Consider the following 14,596-nt stretch of genomic DNA (forward strand, 5'->3'; position numbering starts at 1 on the left):
CCATAATATGTATGGTTATTTAACCACTTCCACATTAATTAATATTTAATTTATATCTTCTCATTTTTTACTATTACAGTTCTGCAGAGAAGCCTTTATGCAGATTTTGTTGTGTATACATGTGACTGCCTTCACTAGGACTGATATTCAGAAATGCAAATACTAGTAGGCACAAAGTCCCCTCTTTTCTATTCTGAAAACAGGCTATGGCTAAGTCATTCATTGATTCAGTTTCTGCAATATATGTTGATATTAACTGAGCAGGAGGTGAGTCTTGTGACTGCATGTATTGTGTTAGGAACTGGGAGCATTTTAGAGAAATTAGTCCTCATCTTTTTCTTGTATTGTAAGGAAACTACATTGTGTTCCTGACTTTGAGGGAAAACAAAAAATAAACTTCCTCCTCCTCCCCCTTCCAAGTGACTAAGGTTAGTGAAATTATGCTAAGCAGCCTCTGCTTGACTCTGTGACGGCATTAACTGCACAGTGCTGTAATTGTCGGTACTTACCTGTTTATACCCACCCCCTAAACTCTGGGCTGCTTAAACGGTAAAGATTATGTTTTATCAATTTTTGTATCCCTAGAACATTAGCATGATACTGGTGCATAATTACATTTTATTGAATAAATGAGTGAATTCAGTTCAACATTGATATTTGTTGAGTACCTAGTATGTGCAAAGATTACTAAGAACCAATAGGAACAGAGATGAAGCAAAGTTTTACCCTCAAGGAATTTATAGTCTAATGGGAGAAATAGATATAGGCTGAAAACATCTAGGAATCAAGGCATTAGTAACAAGTGTGATTTAAGTACAAAGTACTGTGGGACTTCCAAGGAGGACTAATTAAGGCTGACTGAGAATATTAAGGGAGGTTTTCACAAAGGAAGTGGCATTTGAGGCATTTTAACTGGGCCTGACAGGGCAGGTTGGTGACTTTTCTATGTAAGTTATCATTTTGGTGACTTTAAACATATGCTTCAGAAACCATTTTGTCACCATTTAGATATCATGTTACCTTAGGGCTGCAGAAAGGCTGGAAGTGGAGTGTTATACTTGGGTTCTGGAACTAGGGCCTCAGAGCCAAGATCAAGTCAAAGCAGTTTTAGTTCTCAGCCCATCTGTGGAGGAAGAAGTTGTTTCCATTAAAAAAAAAAAAGTCAATTCTAAGTGCCTTGGCGTGCTGTTTCTCCTCTCTTTAAGAATAAAATAATGCAAAAACCTTTCTTGGCCCCACTTCCTTGAACAGCTACCACCCCATTTCTTTGATATGCTGTGCAGAAAACTCCTTAAGTGATCTGTCTCCAATTCTTTTTCTCACATTATATTTTAAACCCACTTCTATCATGCGCTCACCCCTGCCAGTGCATCAAAACTGTTCTTGTCGGGCTTCCCTGGTGACTCAGTGGTTAAGAATCCACCTGGCAATGCAGGGGACACGGGTTCGAGCCCTGGTCCAGGAAGATCCCACATGCCGTGGAGCAACTAAGCCTGTGCGCCACAACTACTGAGCCTGTGCTGTAGACCCCACAAGCCACAGCTACTGAGCCCACATGCCACAACTACCGAAGCCCACGTGCCTAGAGCCCGTGCTCTGCAACAAGAGAAGCCACCGCAATGAGAAGCCCACACACCGCCATGAAGAGTAGCCCCTGCTCGCCGCAACTGGAGAAAGCCCATGCACAGCAACAAAGACCCAACGCAGCCAAAAGTAAACAAATTTATTTTAAAAAAAAAACAAAACTGTTCTTGTCAGGGTCAACAGTGACCTCATTGTTACTAAATCTAATGGTCAATTTTTAGTCTTCTTTTACCTGACTTATTAGCAGCATTTGATGCAGACCATTCTTTCCTCTCTGATACACTCTCTTCCCTTAATTTCTAGAATACCATGCTAATTCTTCTCCTACGTGACTGGTTATTCCTTTTCAGTCTCCTTTGCTGGTTCTTCCCTTCCCAGACCCTTCCCAGATTTAATGTTGAAGGAAGGGTACAGGTTTGGTCCTCGGTCCTCTTCCTTTCCCTGCCTAAACTCACTCCCTTGATTATACATCTAGTTTCAAGGTTTTAAATATAATCTACATTCCATTGATTCCAAAATGTATATCTTCAACCCAGACTTCTCTTCTGAACTCTCTATATATCTTCCACTACTTCCTCAACATATCTCCTGCTTCGGGCCTGCTTCACTTGGAGACTTTCCCACCTCAGTTGATAGTAACTTCATCCTTCCAGGCACAAAAGCAAAAATCCTGGAAGTCATTATTGGAGTCCTCTGGAAATCAAGTTGGTGTAATCTTCAGAATATATGCAGAATCTTTTTCTCACCCCTTCTACTGTTCAAGTCACCATCCTCTCTCAAACAGCTTACTGGAGTAGCTTCCTAATTTGTACCCTTGCTCCACCCCAGACACACATACAGACACATACCCTACTGCATGTTCTTAGCACTGCAGCCAGAGTCATCTTTTAGCACCTTTTTGCTCAAAATCCTCCAAGGGCCTCTCATTTTACTCAGAAAAAGTCCAGGTCCTTACAGAGGCCTACCAAGGCTTATAAGCTCTGCACCAGCACCCACCCCTGCCATCACCCCTCTAGCCTCCTCTTGTGCTTTCTTGATGTTCCTCCACAGTCATGCTCCCCCACAAGCTTTTTTTTACACTAGCTGTTCCCTCTTCCTGCTGTGCTCCTCCCCCAGATGTCCACATGGACGACAGCCTCACCTTCTAGCCTTTGATTAAATGTCTCAACCATCTCAATGAAGCCAACCCTGGCCATCTTTTTAAAAACTGAAGTCTGCCACCATCTTCATTTCTCTTTTTTTTTTTTCCACGCTGCTTTCCTCCTCCTGCCCCCCGCCATGGCATTTATAACCTTCTAACATACTGTATAATTTACACTACAATGGAAACTCCAAGAGGGCAAGACTTTGCTTCTTTTGTTCACCATATATCCCAAGCATCAGAAGCCCTGCTTAGCATCTAGTGGGACTCTTAGTAAAGACCTGCCAAATGAGTGAAGAATCATAGATCTCTCTTTGACAAGACCCAAAATGCCTTGCTTGTCTTTCACTCAATTTGCTTGAGTAGGTAGGGTGATAGTGTAGGAAGAGTACTGGGCTAATGACCAGGCTCTAGCCTAGGACCATACTTGCTGTTTGTGTGACTGTGACCGTTGCTTTGAGTTTGTGAAAGTTTATTAAGCTATGCACTTATGATATGTACATTTTTCTCTTTTATATATACATAAATTTTAAAGTCTTCAAATATTTTATTTCCACATGTAGGTTTTTAGATTATAATTGGGATTCTACTTGCTTTTTCACAAAATAATTCATCATGAATATTTTCCCTAACATTATTCTTCCAGAGCATGATTTTTAATGGTTATGTAAGTACTTTGAAAAGTATAAAACACTATACAGGGCTTCCCTGCTGGCGCAGTGGTTGGGAGTCCGCCTGCCGATGCAGGGGACACGGGTTCGTGCCCTGGTCCGGGAGGATCCCGCATGCCGCGGAGCGGCTGGGCCCGTGAGCCATGGCCTCTGGGCCTGCGCGTCCGGAGCGTGTGCTCCGTGGCGGGAGAGGCCGCAGCAGTGAGAGGCCTGCGTACCACAAAAAAAACACAAAAAAACCAAAAAAACACCATACAATGTGCCATGGTGATATGTTATTCCTTCTTTAAGAAATTGAAAGTTTGTTTTGAAGTAATTTGATTTCTTCCCTTTTTCTACAGGGGACATGGTCTCAGAGTACCGAGAACCTTTGATCCACACCTTCCTGAGGGGAGCAAGAGATCCAGATAGTGCTCACAGGGCCAGCAGCTTATCCAATCTTGGAGAACTGTGCCAGAGGTTGGACTTCATGCTGGGCTCTGTGGTTCACGAGGTACTGCATGTTGATTCCTTTCTCTAAAGTTTGTTTTTACTTGAACCTATGATATAGCTCAGCACTGGGAGTTAGGAGACCTGTGTTCTTTTTCTAGATCCGGTAAGTCATTTAACCTCCCTCAGCCTCGCTAGTCTCATATGTATATTGAAAGTTGATTTAGTAGGAATTTTTTAATTGCAAGTGACAGGAAGTCATCTTAACCTACTTTAAGCCATAAGAGAGGATTTATTATAAAGAGTCCAAGGAAACATAACAGAATTGAAGAAGCTTTGAGGAAGTGCAAGCAGAAGTTTACCCTAGTTTTCTGGGCCATCTGTGAGTCTCATCTCTGTTTACAGAAAACTCTCAGGCAAATACATACTCTAATTGGCCCTCTTCGGTTGGAGGTGCCTTGTATTCAGGGAGACAGGGTCTTATCAGAAAAGATTAATTAAGTTCCATGTTTTGTTCACCGCCTTATACCCAGTGCCTGGTACGTAGTAGGTAAAGGATAAATGAGCAGCCAAAATAATAGCCATACAAGATGTTGGCACTGGACACGTCTCCAGTGTTTAGAGTTTAAGATTTAAACTGGTTTTAGAGTTTAAGATTTAGTGAAAGGTACATTGCACTGTTGTCCTCTATGAATATCTTTCTTTAGCCTCTTAAATTTTATATTTGCCCTTGTGTTAAAACCTTAGTCATCAATATATGAACATATGTCTCAAGTACATACTATGTAGTAGACACTCTGCTATTTAAAGATGATGATGGGCAAAAGAAGACTAGTTAATATGTTGCCAGGTGTCTTTTTACTCAGTGGGCTTCACCATCTTAAATCTTTAAGGAAGAAGATGGCTTATAAATTATAAATACATAAATAAAATACAGTTTATATTACCTTATTATTTATGAGAGACTAGATTTTTCATATAAGCACATAAGTTTACAAGATCAAAAACTTAGTAACTTTGTAATACTGGCTTCTTTTACATTATTCAGTATCCTAGGGCTGACCATGTTGAACATCAAATCTTAAGAAGTATCTACTGAGAAGGAATTTTCTTCAGTGTTTGGTGATTGTGTCTTATCATCAAGCAGAGAAACATGCTCATGGATGTATACATATGCTTGAATTTATGGTATTTCCTGACTCCTGAGCTTTATATGCTTAGTTTAATTGATTATAAAGGCTACTTATCGTTAAATTTCAACTTAGGACTTTTAGGAAAGTTATACATAGTTGTTTCCTCTTTTTTTTAAAAAAATTATTTATTTATTTATTTATTTATTTATTTTTGTCTGCGTTGGGTCTTCGTTGCTGCGTGCAGGCTTTCTCTAGTTGTGGCCGGCGGGGGCTACTCTTCGTTGCAGTGCGCGGGCTTCTCACTGTGGTGGCTTCTCTTGTTGTGGAGCACGGGCTCTAGGTGCACGGGCTTCAGTAGTTGTGACTTGCGGGCTCTGGAGCACAGGCTTAGTAATCGTGGCACTCGAGCTTAGTTGCTCCACGGCATGTGGGATCTTCCTGGACCAGGGCTCAAACCCGTGTCCCCTGCACTGGCAGGCGGATTCTTGACTACTGTGCCACGAGGGAAGTCCTCCTCTCCTTTAACTCTAACTCGAGGGACACAGCCCTATGCCCAACTTTCTGTATCTGTTTTTAATAACTTAGAAACAATGATTACTACCAACTTAAAACCTTTCAGTGCTCTAATATACATGAACCATTGGGCGCCTGATTTTTATTTGTTTTGGATGGCACTTTGCAAATCTCTTATTCTTTAGTGTATTAACTTGTAACACTTAAGGACTTTGCAGGTCTATTTGGTTATAGCAGCTAAAGATTTCAGTCTGTTATAAATAATCTGGGTCAAATTTTGAAATGGTTCCCACGTTTTTTTTCTCTGTTTATTTGATCTGTTCACGTGACTCAACCCAAAGTGAACCATAAGCCATGAACTGAAACAAACTCGTGCACCATGATCTGAACCAAACCCACATATTATTATTCTTAATAACAGAGATAGAATTCACATACTATACAATTCACCCACTTAAAGGATATAATTCAGTGGTTTTTAGTGTACTCACAAAGTTGAGTAAGCATCCACCAGTTTTTTTAAACATGGCCATGAGCTGAATAAAAATTTCCCCCAGATCTCCAAGTGAATCAGCTCAGATTTGACAGTATCCCATACATTTTCTAAAGCCAATGAACTCAAACTGTGCCTGACATCATGATCTTCTCTGAACCCAAAAACTGAGACCGTATTTCTGTTTGAGTTCCTAGGTCTTCTTTCCTTTCTCTCTCTTAAGGAGACTGTTGCATGCTGGTGGCATATGATTTCCTGTTGAAAGTGTTGGAAAAATTTCTTGGTTTGGTTCATTAGAAAGATTGAGCTAAAGCAGGTTTTGTAACATTTAAGAAGTATCATCTTTCTGGAGACCACCCGACCTGTTGAAAGAGAACCAAATTTCCAAGCATACTTGGGGATGGGAATAAATGAGGCCCTGTCCCACCACCCACTTACCTGTGTTCACTTGGTCAGATGACCTAGACTCTGGGCTTGGTTTCCTGACCTAGAAAATGGGATTAAAATATCTATAATGCAGGATTGTTACAAGGATGTAGGGATAATGTATATGAGTAATACAGTGATTTATTCAGCAATTGTTACTGAGAGCCTACTATATGCCAAGCAGCATTCTGGACACCTACAACATATCATTCTTCAAAATGGACAGTGATTCCCATCGGCATGGAGCTTACGTTCTAGGGAGAGGAGACAGACAGTAAATGATATACATATTAAAATATATAGTATGGTAGACAATGATAAGTTCTGTGGAAAATAAGAAAAAGTAGAGCAAGTAAGGGTGACCAGGATTATAGCATTAGGTGGAGGGGAGGTTGCAGTCTAAATGGGGTAGTCAAGGTAAGCCCCATTGAGAAGGTGATTTTTGAATGAGGAAATTTTACTTTTCTGTATTAAGATTTTTCTTTAAGGAGCATTTTGGTCATTTGAAGGGAGCTGACAATGACAGTGATGAGGATGGACAGCAAGGAGATGAGAACAGAGGTAACCAGTGTCCTTCAAATGTCCTCAGTCGTACATTTACCAAACACCTGGCAGTGTTCCAGGCCCCTTTGTTACAGGCCAGGAATACAAAACCCAAAAGATACTACCTTGTCTTCTGGGCATGGGCAACCTGTGGAAGATACAAGCAGCAATGATTACAGTTACAGTCCAGTTAATTGCGCTAGGTGCTATGGGAGCACATTTTAGGAGCCCCTCAGTCAGGTTTGGGTGTTGTCAAAGACGTGCTGGAGGAAGAGACTCTTAGAGCTGAATCTGGAGAACAGGTAGAAATTAGGTAGCCCAAAAAAGCAGAGGCGAGCATTTCAGCAGAGGGAGCAGCTTGTGCAAAGGCACTGTGGTGTGGGACAGCCTGACATGTTTGAAGAACTATAGGAAGATCCAAAAGGTTAGAGTGAAGGGGTGGGACGAGCGGTTAGCTGGTAGCAGGTCTGAAACAAGAGACCAGGCAGAGGCTACATGATGAAGGGCCTTGTTAGCTTTACAACCTTCTGGCTCACAGCGAGAATTGAGCATTGCTTATTAAGCCCTCAGAAATGAAGTATGAATAGGTAGTAGACTGTTTGCTTACCATGGGTGCTAACACAAAGAGAGAATCCTTCCTTTTGTTTCAACCTTAGAATTGAATGTGAGGAGCTGCTGCCCTGGGGGCACCTGTCAGGCAAACCCCTTGTCCAGTGACCCTGCCCTACTTCTAGAGACCTGGACACTGTAACCTCAATCCCAGGAGTGTTTATTATCATTAATAATTGTGAGCACAACAAGGACAGAACCAGTCTTTATTTACCTTTGTATACCGCCTAGCGCCAAACACAGCATTTGGCATATAGTAGGTACTCAGTAAGTGTTTACTGATTAATATCGAAGGAAGAGGAAGATAAGGCTTACTTGGGAAGACAAGTTCCTACATGTTTTAAAAATAGTAATTGGGACTTCCCTAGCGGTCCACTCTGCGCTTCCACTGCAGGGGGCATGGGTTCAATCCCTAGTCAGGGAACTAAGATCCTGCATGCTGCGTGATGCGGCCAAAAAAAAATAGTAACCATAGCAAGCAGTTAACACTCTTCTTAGTGCCTTATGTAAGTCAGCTGATCCAATCCTCAAAGAGGAAACTGAGGCACAGAGAAATTAAATCAGTTGCCAAGTTCATGACGATTGGAAGTGGCAAAGTTGGGATTTGAATGCAGGCAGTTGGTTCCTGTATCTGTGCTCTTAACCACTCCTCTATATTGTCTCTCAATAAATGTTTCAATTCATTTATAAGATTACTTTTGTGCCCTTGAAAAAGGAGGGAGTTGCCATGTAAGAAAAGTTACTGACAGGAAGGGTCATGTAGCTCTGTTTTAATAGCACTTGCTTTTGACAGTGAAACTTCAGAAGACAATATATTCCCACTGATTTGAAAAACCAGGTGTTTCCATCCCACATAATTTCTGTCTCTTCTTTTTAGATGTTCCTTCTTATGTGGCATCCAACACTTGCCATGTCATCAGTGCCATCCAGCTGCCTTGGGTGGACTGCAAGTTTGAACATGATTGGACACCTGACAGTCTTAGTATTTCAGCCATTGAGTCCTCCTGTAGTCAGACCACTCTTGTCCATTCTCATTGAAAAAGTGGGAGATTTGGCCTGGCTTTTAAGTAATTCTTCATTCATTTGTTTTTCATTTGACAAATACTTACTGAGCACTTACTCTGTGCCAGTTATGAGACTACAGCCAAGCCTTATGCTAGGTGGGGGGGATCCAGCTCTGAACACAGTGAAGTTCCTGTCCTTGTGGAGCTGACATGCTAGAGAGGAGAGTCAGGTAACAAACAAGCAAGTGTGTAAACAAATACATACTGTGCCAGTTGGAGTAAGTGCGAAGGAGATGAATCTAGTAAGGCAAGGGACGTGGAGGGAGTTTGCTGTTGTATGTGAACTTGGATGGACAGGAGAAGCTTCACTGATGAGTGACTTAAGCAGAGCCATGCAGGGAGCAGGAGCTGACCCAGGCAGGTACATGGGGAGAGAGCATTCTGGGCTTCGGCTTTTACTGGGAGTGAGATGGGAAGCCAAAGCAGAGGAATGAAATGCTCTAACTTATTTTGAAAGATCGTTGTGTCTTCTTCTACGACAGTTCTTTCAGTGTCTGATGAAAACTCTTGAAGTTTCTTGTAGTCTCAGAAATGCTTGGCCCCAGTGTGTACTGGTGGAGAAGGAGCCTTAACTCTGGGGAAACTTGTCTTTGGCTGCAAACTGAAGGAATTCTTCTTTGTGTGTGTTTGTCATGTGCCAGGTATGTTAGAGGACACAGACAAAGGACCCAATCTCTTCCCCCAAGGAAATCTCAGTAGAGTGTGAAACACAGAGGGATAAATAAACAGTGGACTAGAGTGATCTCCTAGGACAAGCCCAAGGTGCTGAGGGAACACGGAACTGGGACCCTCAGGTAAACTGTCAGGGTTTACCTGACAGCAAGAAAGTCACATTGATCAAGTGTTAGCCAGGCAGAGAAAGAGGGGAAGTGTAACTTGTTTTGATGTAAAATTGAACAAACCAACCACCATAGGCTCTTCTGATGTGATCTGATCTGGGAGTCATACCTGTGGTTCTTGGGCATCTGAAGAAAGCTGTCCTCCCTGTTGCGTGGTCCAGACTTGGGCCCTGTCTGTTGCGTGACAGTGCTTGCTGGTAGGGAAGGAACGTAAGGGATAGGACCAACCCTTCCACAGTCTCTGTACTGGGAATTCAGGTTTTTCCTCTCTGTTGATGTCAAGATTTTAATCTGTTTGGAGAGCATTATTATTGCTCTCCAGTTTTTCCTTGTTCTTGTCAAGAACTGTATTGCTTAAAACCAAATCTTGATAGGCTCTTTCATCTTTATCATTCTCCATGAAAAGTAAATATGATTTAAGGGAACCACAGCGAGAGGCCCATCCCCGGTACAGCAAATAAGGTACGCCCCAGGTGACAAGTGCAGGAGCAAGCCACTTGTAAGGTAGTGCCCAGAATTCCATGAACCCAAGCTTTGGGGTCTGATGCAGAGCTATCACCTATGATCCACTAAATGATCTGAATTGATTACCAGATTTGCCACAATCAGTGCGGCTTCCTAAGTGACAGCTCATGCACTGAGATGAGGGCTCGGGTAGATGTCCTGGGAAACCTCAAGGAAGCAACGGAGCCACCACGGTTCTGTTCCACGTCAGGTTTTTTTTTTTAAGTCTTTATAGAATTTGTTACAATATTGCTTCATTTTATGTTTTGGTTTTTTGGCCTTGAGGCATGTGGGATCCTAGCTCCCAGACCAGGGATCGAACCTGCCCCCCCTGCATTGGAAGGCAAAGTCCTAACCACTAGACGACCAGGGAAGTCCCCCATGTCAGGTAAAGCAAAGCATGTGGGAATTAGAGGCCACCCTGCCTTTGCTGGTAAAGTTTTTCTTAGTTTACAAAATAGAAGGACAGATGGTCTAGTTTCGAACAAGTTAGCAGACTGAATTTTAGCAGGAGATTTTAGGGAAAGGGATGAAGGTGCAGCTGGAAAGTTGAAATCATGCTTTCTTGATACCTCAATTCTGCTACCTCTCTTCTGGAATTTTCCAAAGTTGGTTTTTGGTACTCTTGCCATCTGTTTTATCTTTATTTATATATCTGATTATGCTTCGTGCGTGCCAGCTGTTCGGGGAGTGATGTTTTCTGTATTTCTGTTGGCTCCTATCAAGTGTAAAATTGCTTAAACTGACCTTTAGCGTTTCCAAAGCAGTCGTCATTTTTGTCTCTGCATGGCTTTCAAAAATGGATATGATTTACATAATTTAGCCAATTAAAAAAAAAAATCCTTCCATAGTTTGGTTTACTAGAATAGGTACATTGACCCTTAGGGCAGGTAACATGAAGATCCCATGGAATGGGTTTCTGCCCTTTAGGAAGACTTCCAGTTCATACATTAGTAAAGACCTTACATCATCTATCTGTCCGCCAAAGCTTTTAGGCGGGGGTGGAAGGCAGTGTTGAGTATGTCCTTGGGGTTGGAGGTGAGAGAGACTGGCCATGGGGGCGACTTGTTCAGACTGGACAGATGGAAGAGAGTGGCCATGCGACCTCCCCGCTTCTGGTGTTTGACGAGGAGGCTACCCCACTGGCTTGTAGAAGAGCAACGTTACAAGTTGGTTGCGGGAGCTTGACATGAACAGAGGCTGTTCTTATCTTTCAATGATATCTGCAAGACCATATTAAAATTCTGGTGCTTTAAAAACATTTTGCACAACCGAACATTGTTCCTTTCATGGGATTTGGTCCTGTGACAGAGGTGTTGAGGAAGGTCCAGGAACTCTTCTGTTCACAGGCTTCTTCCTGATTGTCCTGGATGGCTGATTGCAGGTGGACTTGGTACAATCTGGTGCATAAATCACTAAGAGCAGGAGGCCATTCCAGCTGATCTCAGTAGGGCTTGTAACAGCCAGCTCCTCCCGGTCATACCTGCAGGGCGGCACTGGCATGCAGGGACTGGCCTTGCAGGGGAAGCCCTTTTCCAGCCAGGGTGCTTCTGCCCCTCCTGATTGTGGAATAAATGCCCGACAGTCAGAGCTGGTGCTACACTGAGCCCTGAGGCAGAGGCATGGCCCACCAGCATAGTGAGGCAGAACAGAGGTGGCAAAGCTGGACACCGGTGGGATTCCAGGCTCGGAGGCTTTTGCCCGCCAAATGTGGAAACATGGGCCCAAAACTAAACCTAGAGGGAAGCAGGAAAAAGGCTTGGGGGAGTCTGAGCATTACATGGCTCTGGGCTGGCTTTCATACTTTAGTTATCAGACTGAATAAGCTAATCTTTTATGTGTCAGGAAGGACTCAACCTAGCTCTAACTTGTTTCTCTGATTTCAGCTCTTACCTCTTAAATACTAAGCCTGCAAGTGGAGGTACCTATTATATTGTTGCCTGTTTGGAGGTCACCCAAGGGAATCCTCCTAGGACTGAATTGCTTCTACTGTTAATGCTAGAGGCATGGAAGCCACTGATGACCTCGAGTCAGGGTTCCAGGTCAAAAGCAGAAGCAGCTTGCTGGATCTTATTGAAAAACATCCCCCAAAGAGTTGAGCTTTTCTGGGATTTCCCTTCACTTGTAAGCGTCAAGTTTGTCTAATAGATGTACAACTTGATTAAATGCCAGTGCATCACAGATGCAATTATATTTAAGAACAAGCTACTTCTTCTAATCCCTTTGCCATCACTGATTAATTAGACACTTTGAACTATGCCCAACTGTTTGAAAGCTGTGAAAAATACAACCTGCATAGTTAAAATTTCTGCACAAGCCTATTTCCTCATTTGTGCCTGGATTCTTTTTTTAAACCTTTTAAAAAACCATTCTTTAAACATAATATGTATTTATACATGTTCCCAAGCACACAATCTGGCTATTTTCTTATCATGGTTAGAAAGCCTTCCACAGTTGGCCAAGATATACACTCACACAGTAAATCACATAACAAAGTATGTGAGAGACCAACTGAAATTTAGACTTACCTTCAGATTTTTTCTGTCATTGGTCACACTTTCAAAATTTTTGTTTTTACCTTTTCATTCTTGCACAAATACCTCAGAAAGGTTTGTTGCTGTTTGTTGTTTTCTAATGTTATCTCTTTATGGAGGTTTTAGAATATTTTTGTGTCTACCCAGAGCAGGGTGGGGGCAGGATGGCTAGTACAAGATATAGAAATTTTCTCATTTTATGACATATAATTATCAGCTATATATCTGCAAGTAAACATTACCATGTTTTGCAAGTAATTTGTAAGTCCTTTCTGTTATAGAGCTGTCTTCTAAAGTAAATGAGCACTGAAAGAACCATTCCACAAATGAAGAATCCCAGGCAGGGAGTCTCAGCAATTGGCCCCTGGTAACTCACGTGGGTGTACACTAGAATTGTAGTGTACCAGGACGTCTGCACACGGTAGAAGAAGATCAGTTTGAATATTTATGTATTTCTCTATCCCTGGGCTGAAACTTTCATCAGTTGGCACGTTGATATTCATGCCAGACCTTGAACTCTGAAGCCTACTTAGCTAAATCTCCATGGTCCTCCGTCCCTAGAAGCCACTGTGTTTCAAACCATTTTTTCTTCCTTCAATTTGATGTCCCCAGAGTGGGGCAAGTAACAGTTCTTCCCACTTTTGAGGAAATATTCACCTTTGACCATACCTTTATTATATACCTGTATTCCTTCCCACTCCCTAGTCTCCCTCCTGAATTCCAAACCAGATTTTGCCCCTTTCCAGAAAAGCCAGACTAAATCAAGATCTCTACCACTATATCTCTCCCTCTTCATGGAGAATGAGGAAGTAACCCACCACTCTAAGCCAGATTGTTTGTGATGAATGTGTAGAATATGGAACACAGTTGAAAGGTTTTAGGTAATTGTGCAATCCTGATTTTTATTCACTTCTTTTTCCCTTACTCTCCTAGGTAACAACTTGTCTGATTGCTGTGGCTAAAACAGACCATGAAGTTCAGGTGCGCAGAGCTGCTGTCCATGTGATTGTGCTGCTGCTTCGGGGACTCAGCCAGAAAGCTACTGAGGTAAGTCAGTCTCTTACCATTTGCAAATTCCCTACCTGTTTGTTCTTTATCTGTTCATCAGTCTTCCTTTCACCAGGGGAGGCCTTGAACCTTTTTCCCGGATGAATTCATACAGATGAATCAGTCAGCAGGGATTGTATTGTTTGCAGGCAGATTGTATTGTTTGCATCTTCAGTGAGTCTCTTTTTCCTCTGTATCATATTAGGCAGACTGCGCACTAACCACTGCAGAAAAACCAGGGCACAAGTTTACAGGTTGAGATTCTGGGTCCCAGCATTCCCCTCAGAGGGACAGGTTCCAGGGTGAGCTAGCTGGACTGCACCAAGCCTGCCTCTATAGCCTGAACTTGAGTGATTTGTCTTCCTGACTCATCTCATTGTTCTTACAGAATCACTAAAGGGCCTCATTTCAAATGTTTCCTTTCTAGCTGTGAGTTCAATCCATGAGATTTTAGTTGTGCATAAATTAAACTTTTATTCCTCCTCCAAGTGGGTTTGGCTGGATTTCTCCCCAGTGTGTGGACAGTCCAGGAAGAAGGTTTATATATCCATATGTATGCTGAGAATGAGTGACCTCTAAATTAATTTTCTTCTTGATTTTAATGGAAATTCATTCCCAGTTGACTTTATAAAGAGAGTTTGCATTAATAATTCACTTCCTGGCATCCACAATGCTCGTCTGTGGCTGGCACATCAGTATTTAACTAAGTGTCATTGAAGCCATTAGAAAAGTGTTTTGTCAGACACATGGTTTTGTTCATGCTAGAATTTTGCCATATCAAGTTCCTGACACCATTTTTGTACAAGCGTTATCCCCTAGTAATTATCTAGGACCTTGATAGGAGTGGGGGACATAGAGATCATAACTTGATATCTCAGGTACTTGTTTTAGGGTACACACTGCTCTTGTTGAGAATCTGCTGTACGAAATGGAATTAAGAAAGAGTCAGTGTTTTTTACCCACTGTCAAGATCTACACAACTCTTGACAAATATACCATTGTTATATAAGTTGTTAACAATAGGGGAAACTGGGTGAGGAGTACACAGGAATTCTCTATTGTCTTC

The 14,596-nt window shown here is 42.2% G+C and overlaps 1 protein-coding gene across 1 annotated transcript in view; it reads left to right on the plus strand.

Annotated features, from left to right (window-relative positions):
• Positions 1-14,596, plus strand: part of TANGO6 (transport and golgi organization 6 homolog) — a 176,303-nt gene that overhangs the window by 130,420 nt on the left and 31,287 nt on the right. The window contains exons 16-17 of the mRNA XM_059999336.1: positions 3,738-3,889; positions 13,417-13,530. Of these exons, the coding sequence (XP_059855319.1) occupies positions 3,738-3,889; positions 13,417-13,530 (266 nt within the window). The remainder of the gene's footprint in view (positions 1-3,737; positions 3,890-13,416; positions 13,531-14,596) is intronic.

The sequence above is a fragment of the Delphinus delphis genome, chromosome 20 (assembly GCF_949987515.2).
Source record: "Delphinus delphis chromosome 20, mDelDel1.2, whole genome shotgun sequence".
Classification (NCBI taxonomy): domain Eukaryota; kingdom Metazoa; phylum Chordata; class Mammalia; order Artiodactyla; family Delphinidae; genus Delphinus; species Delphinus delphis.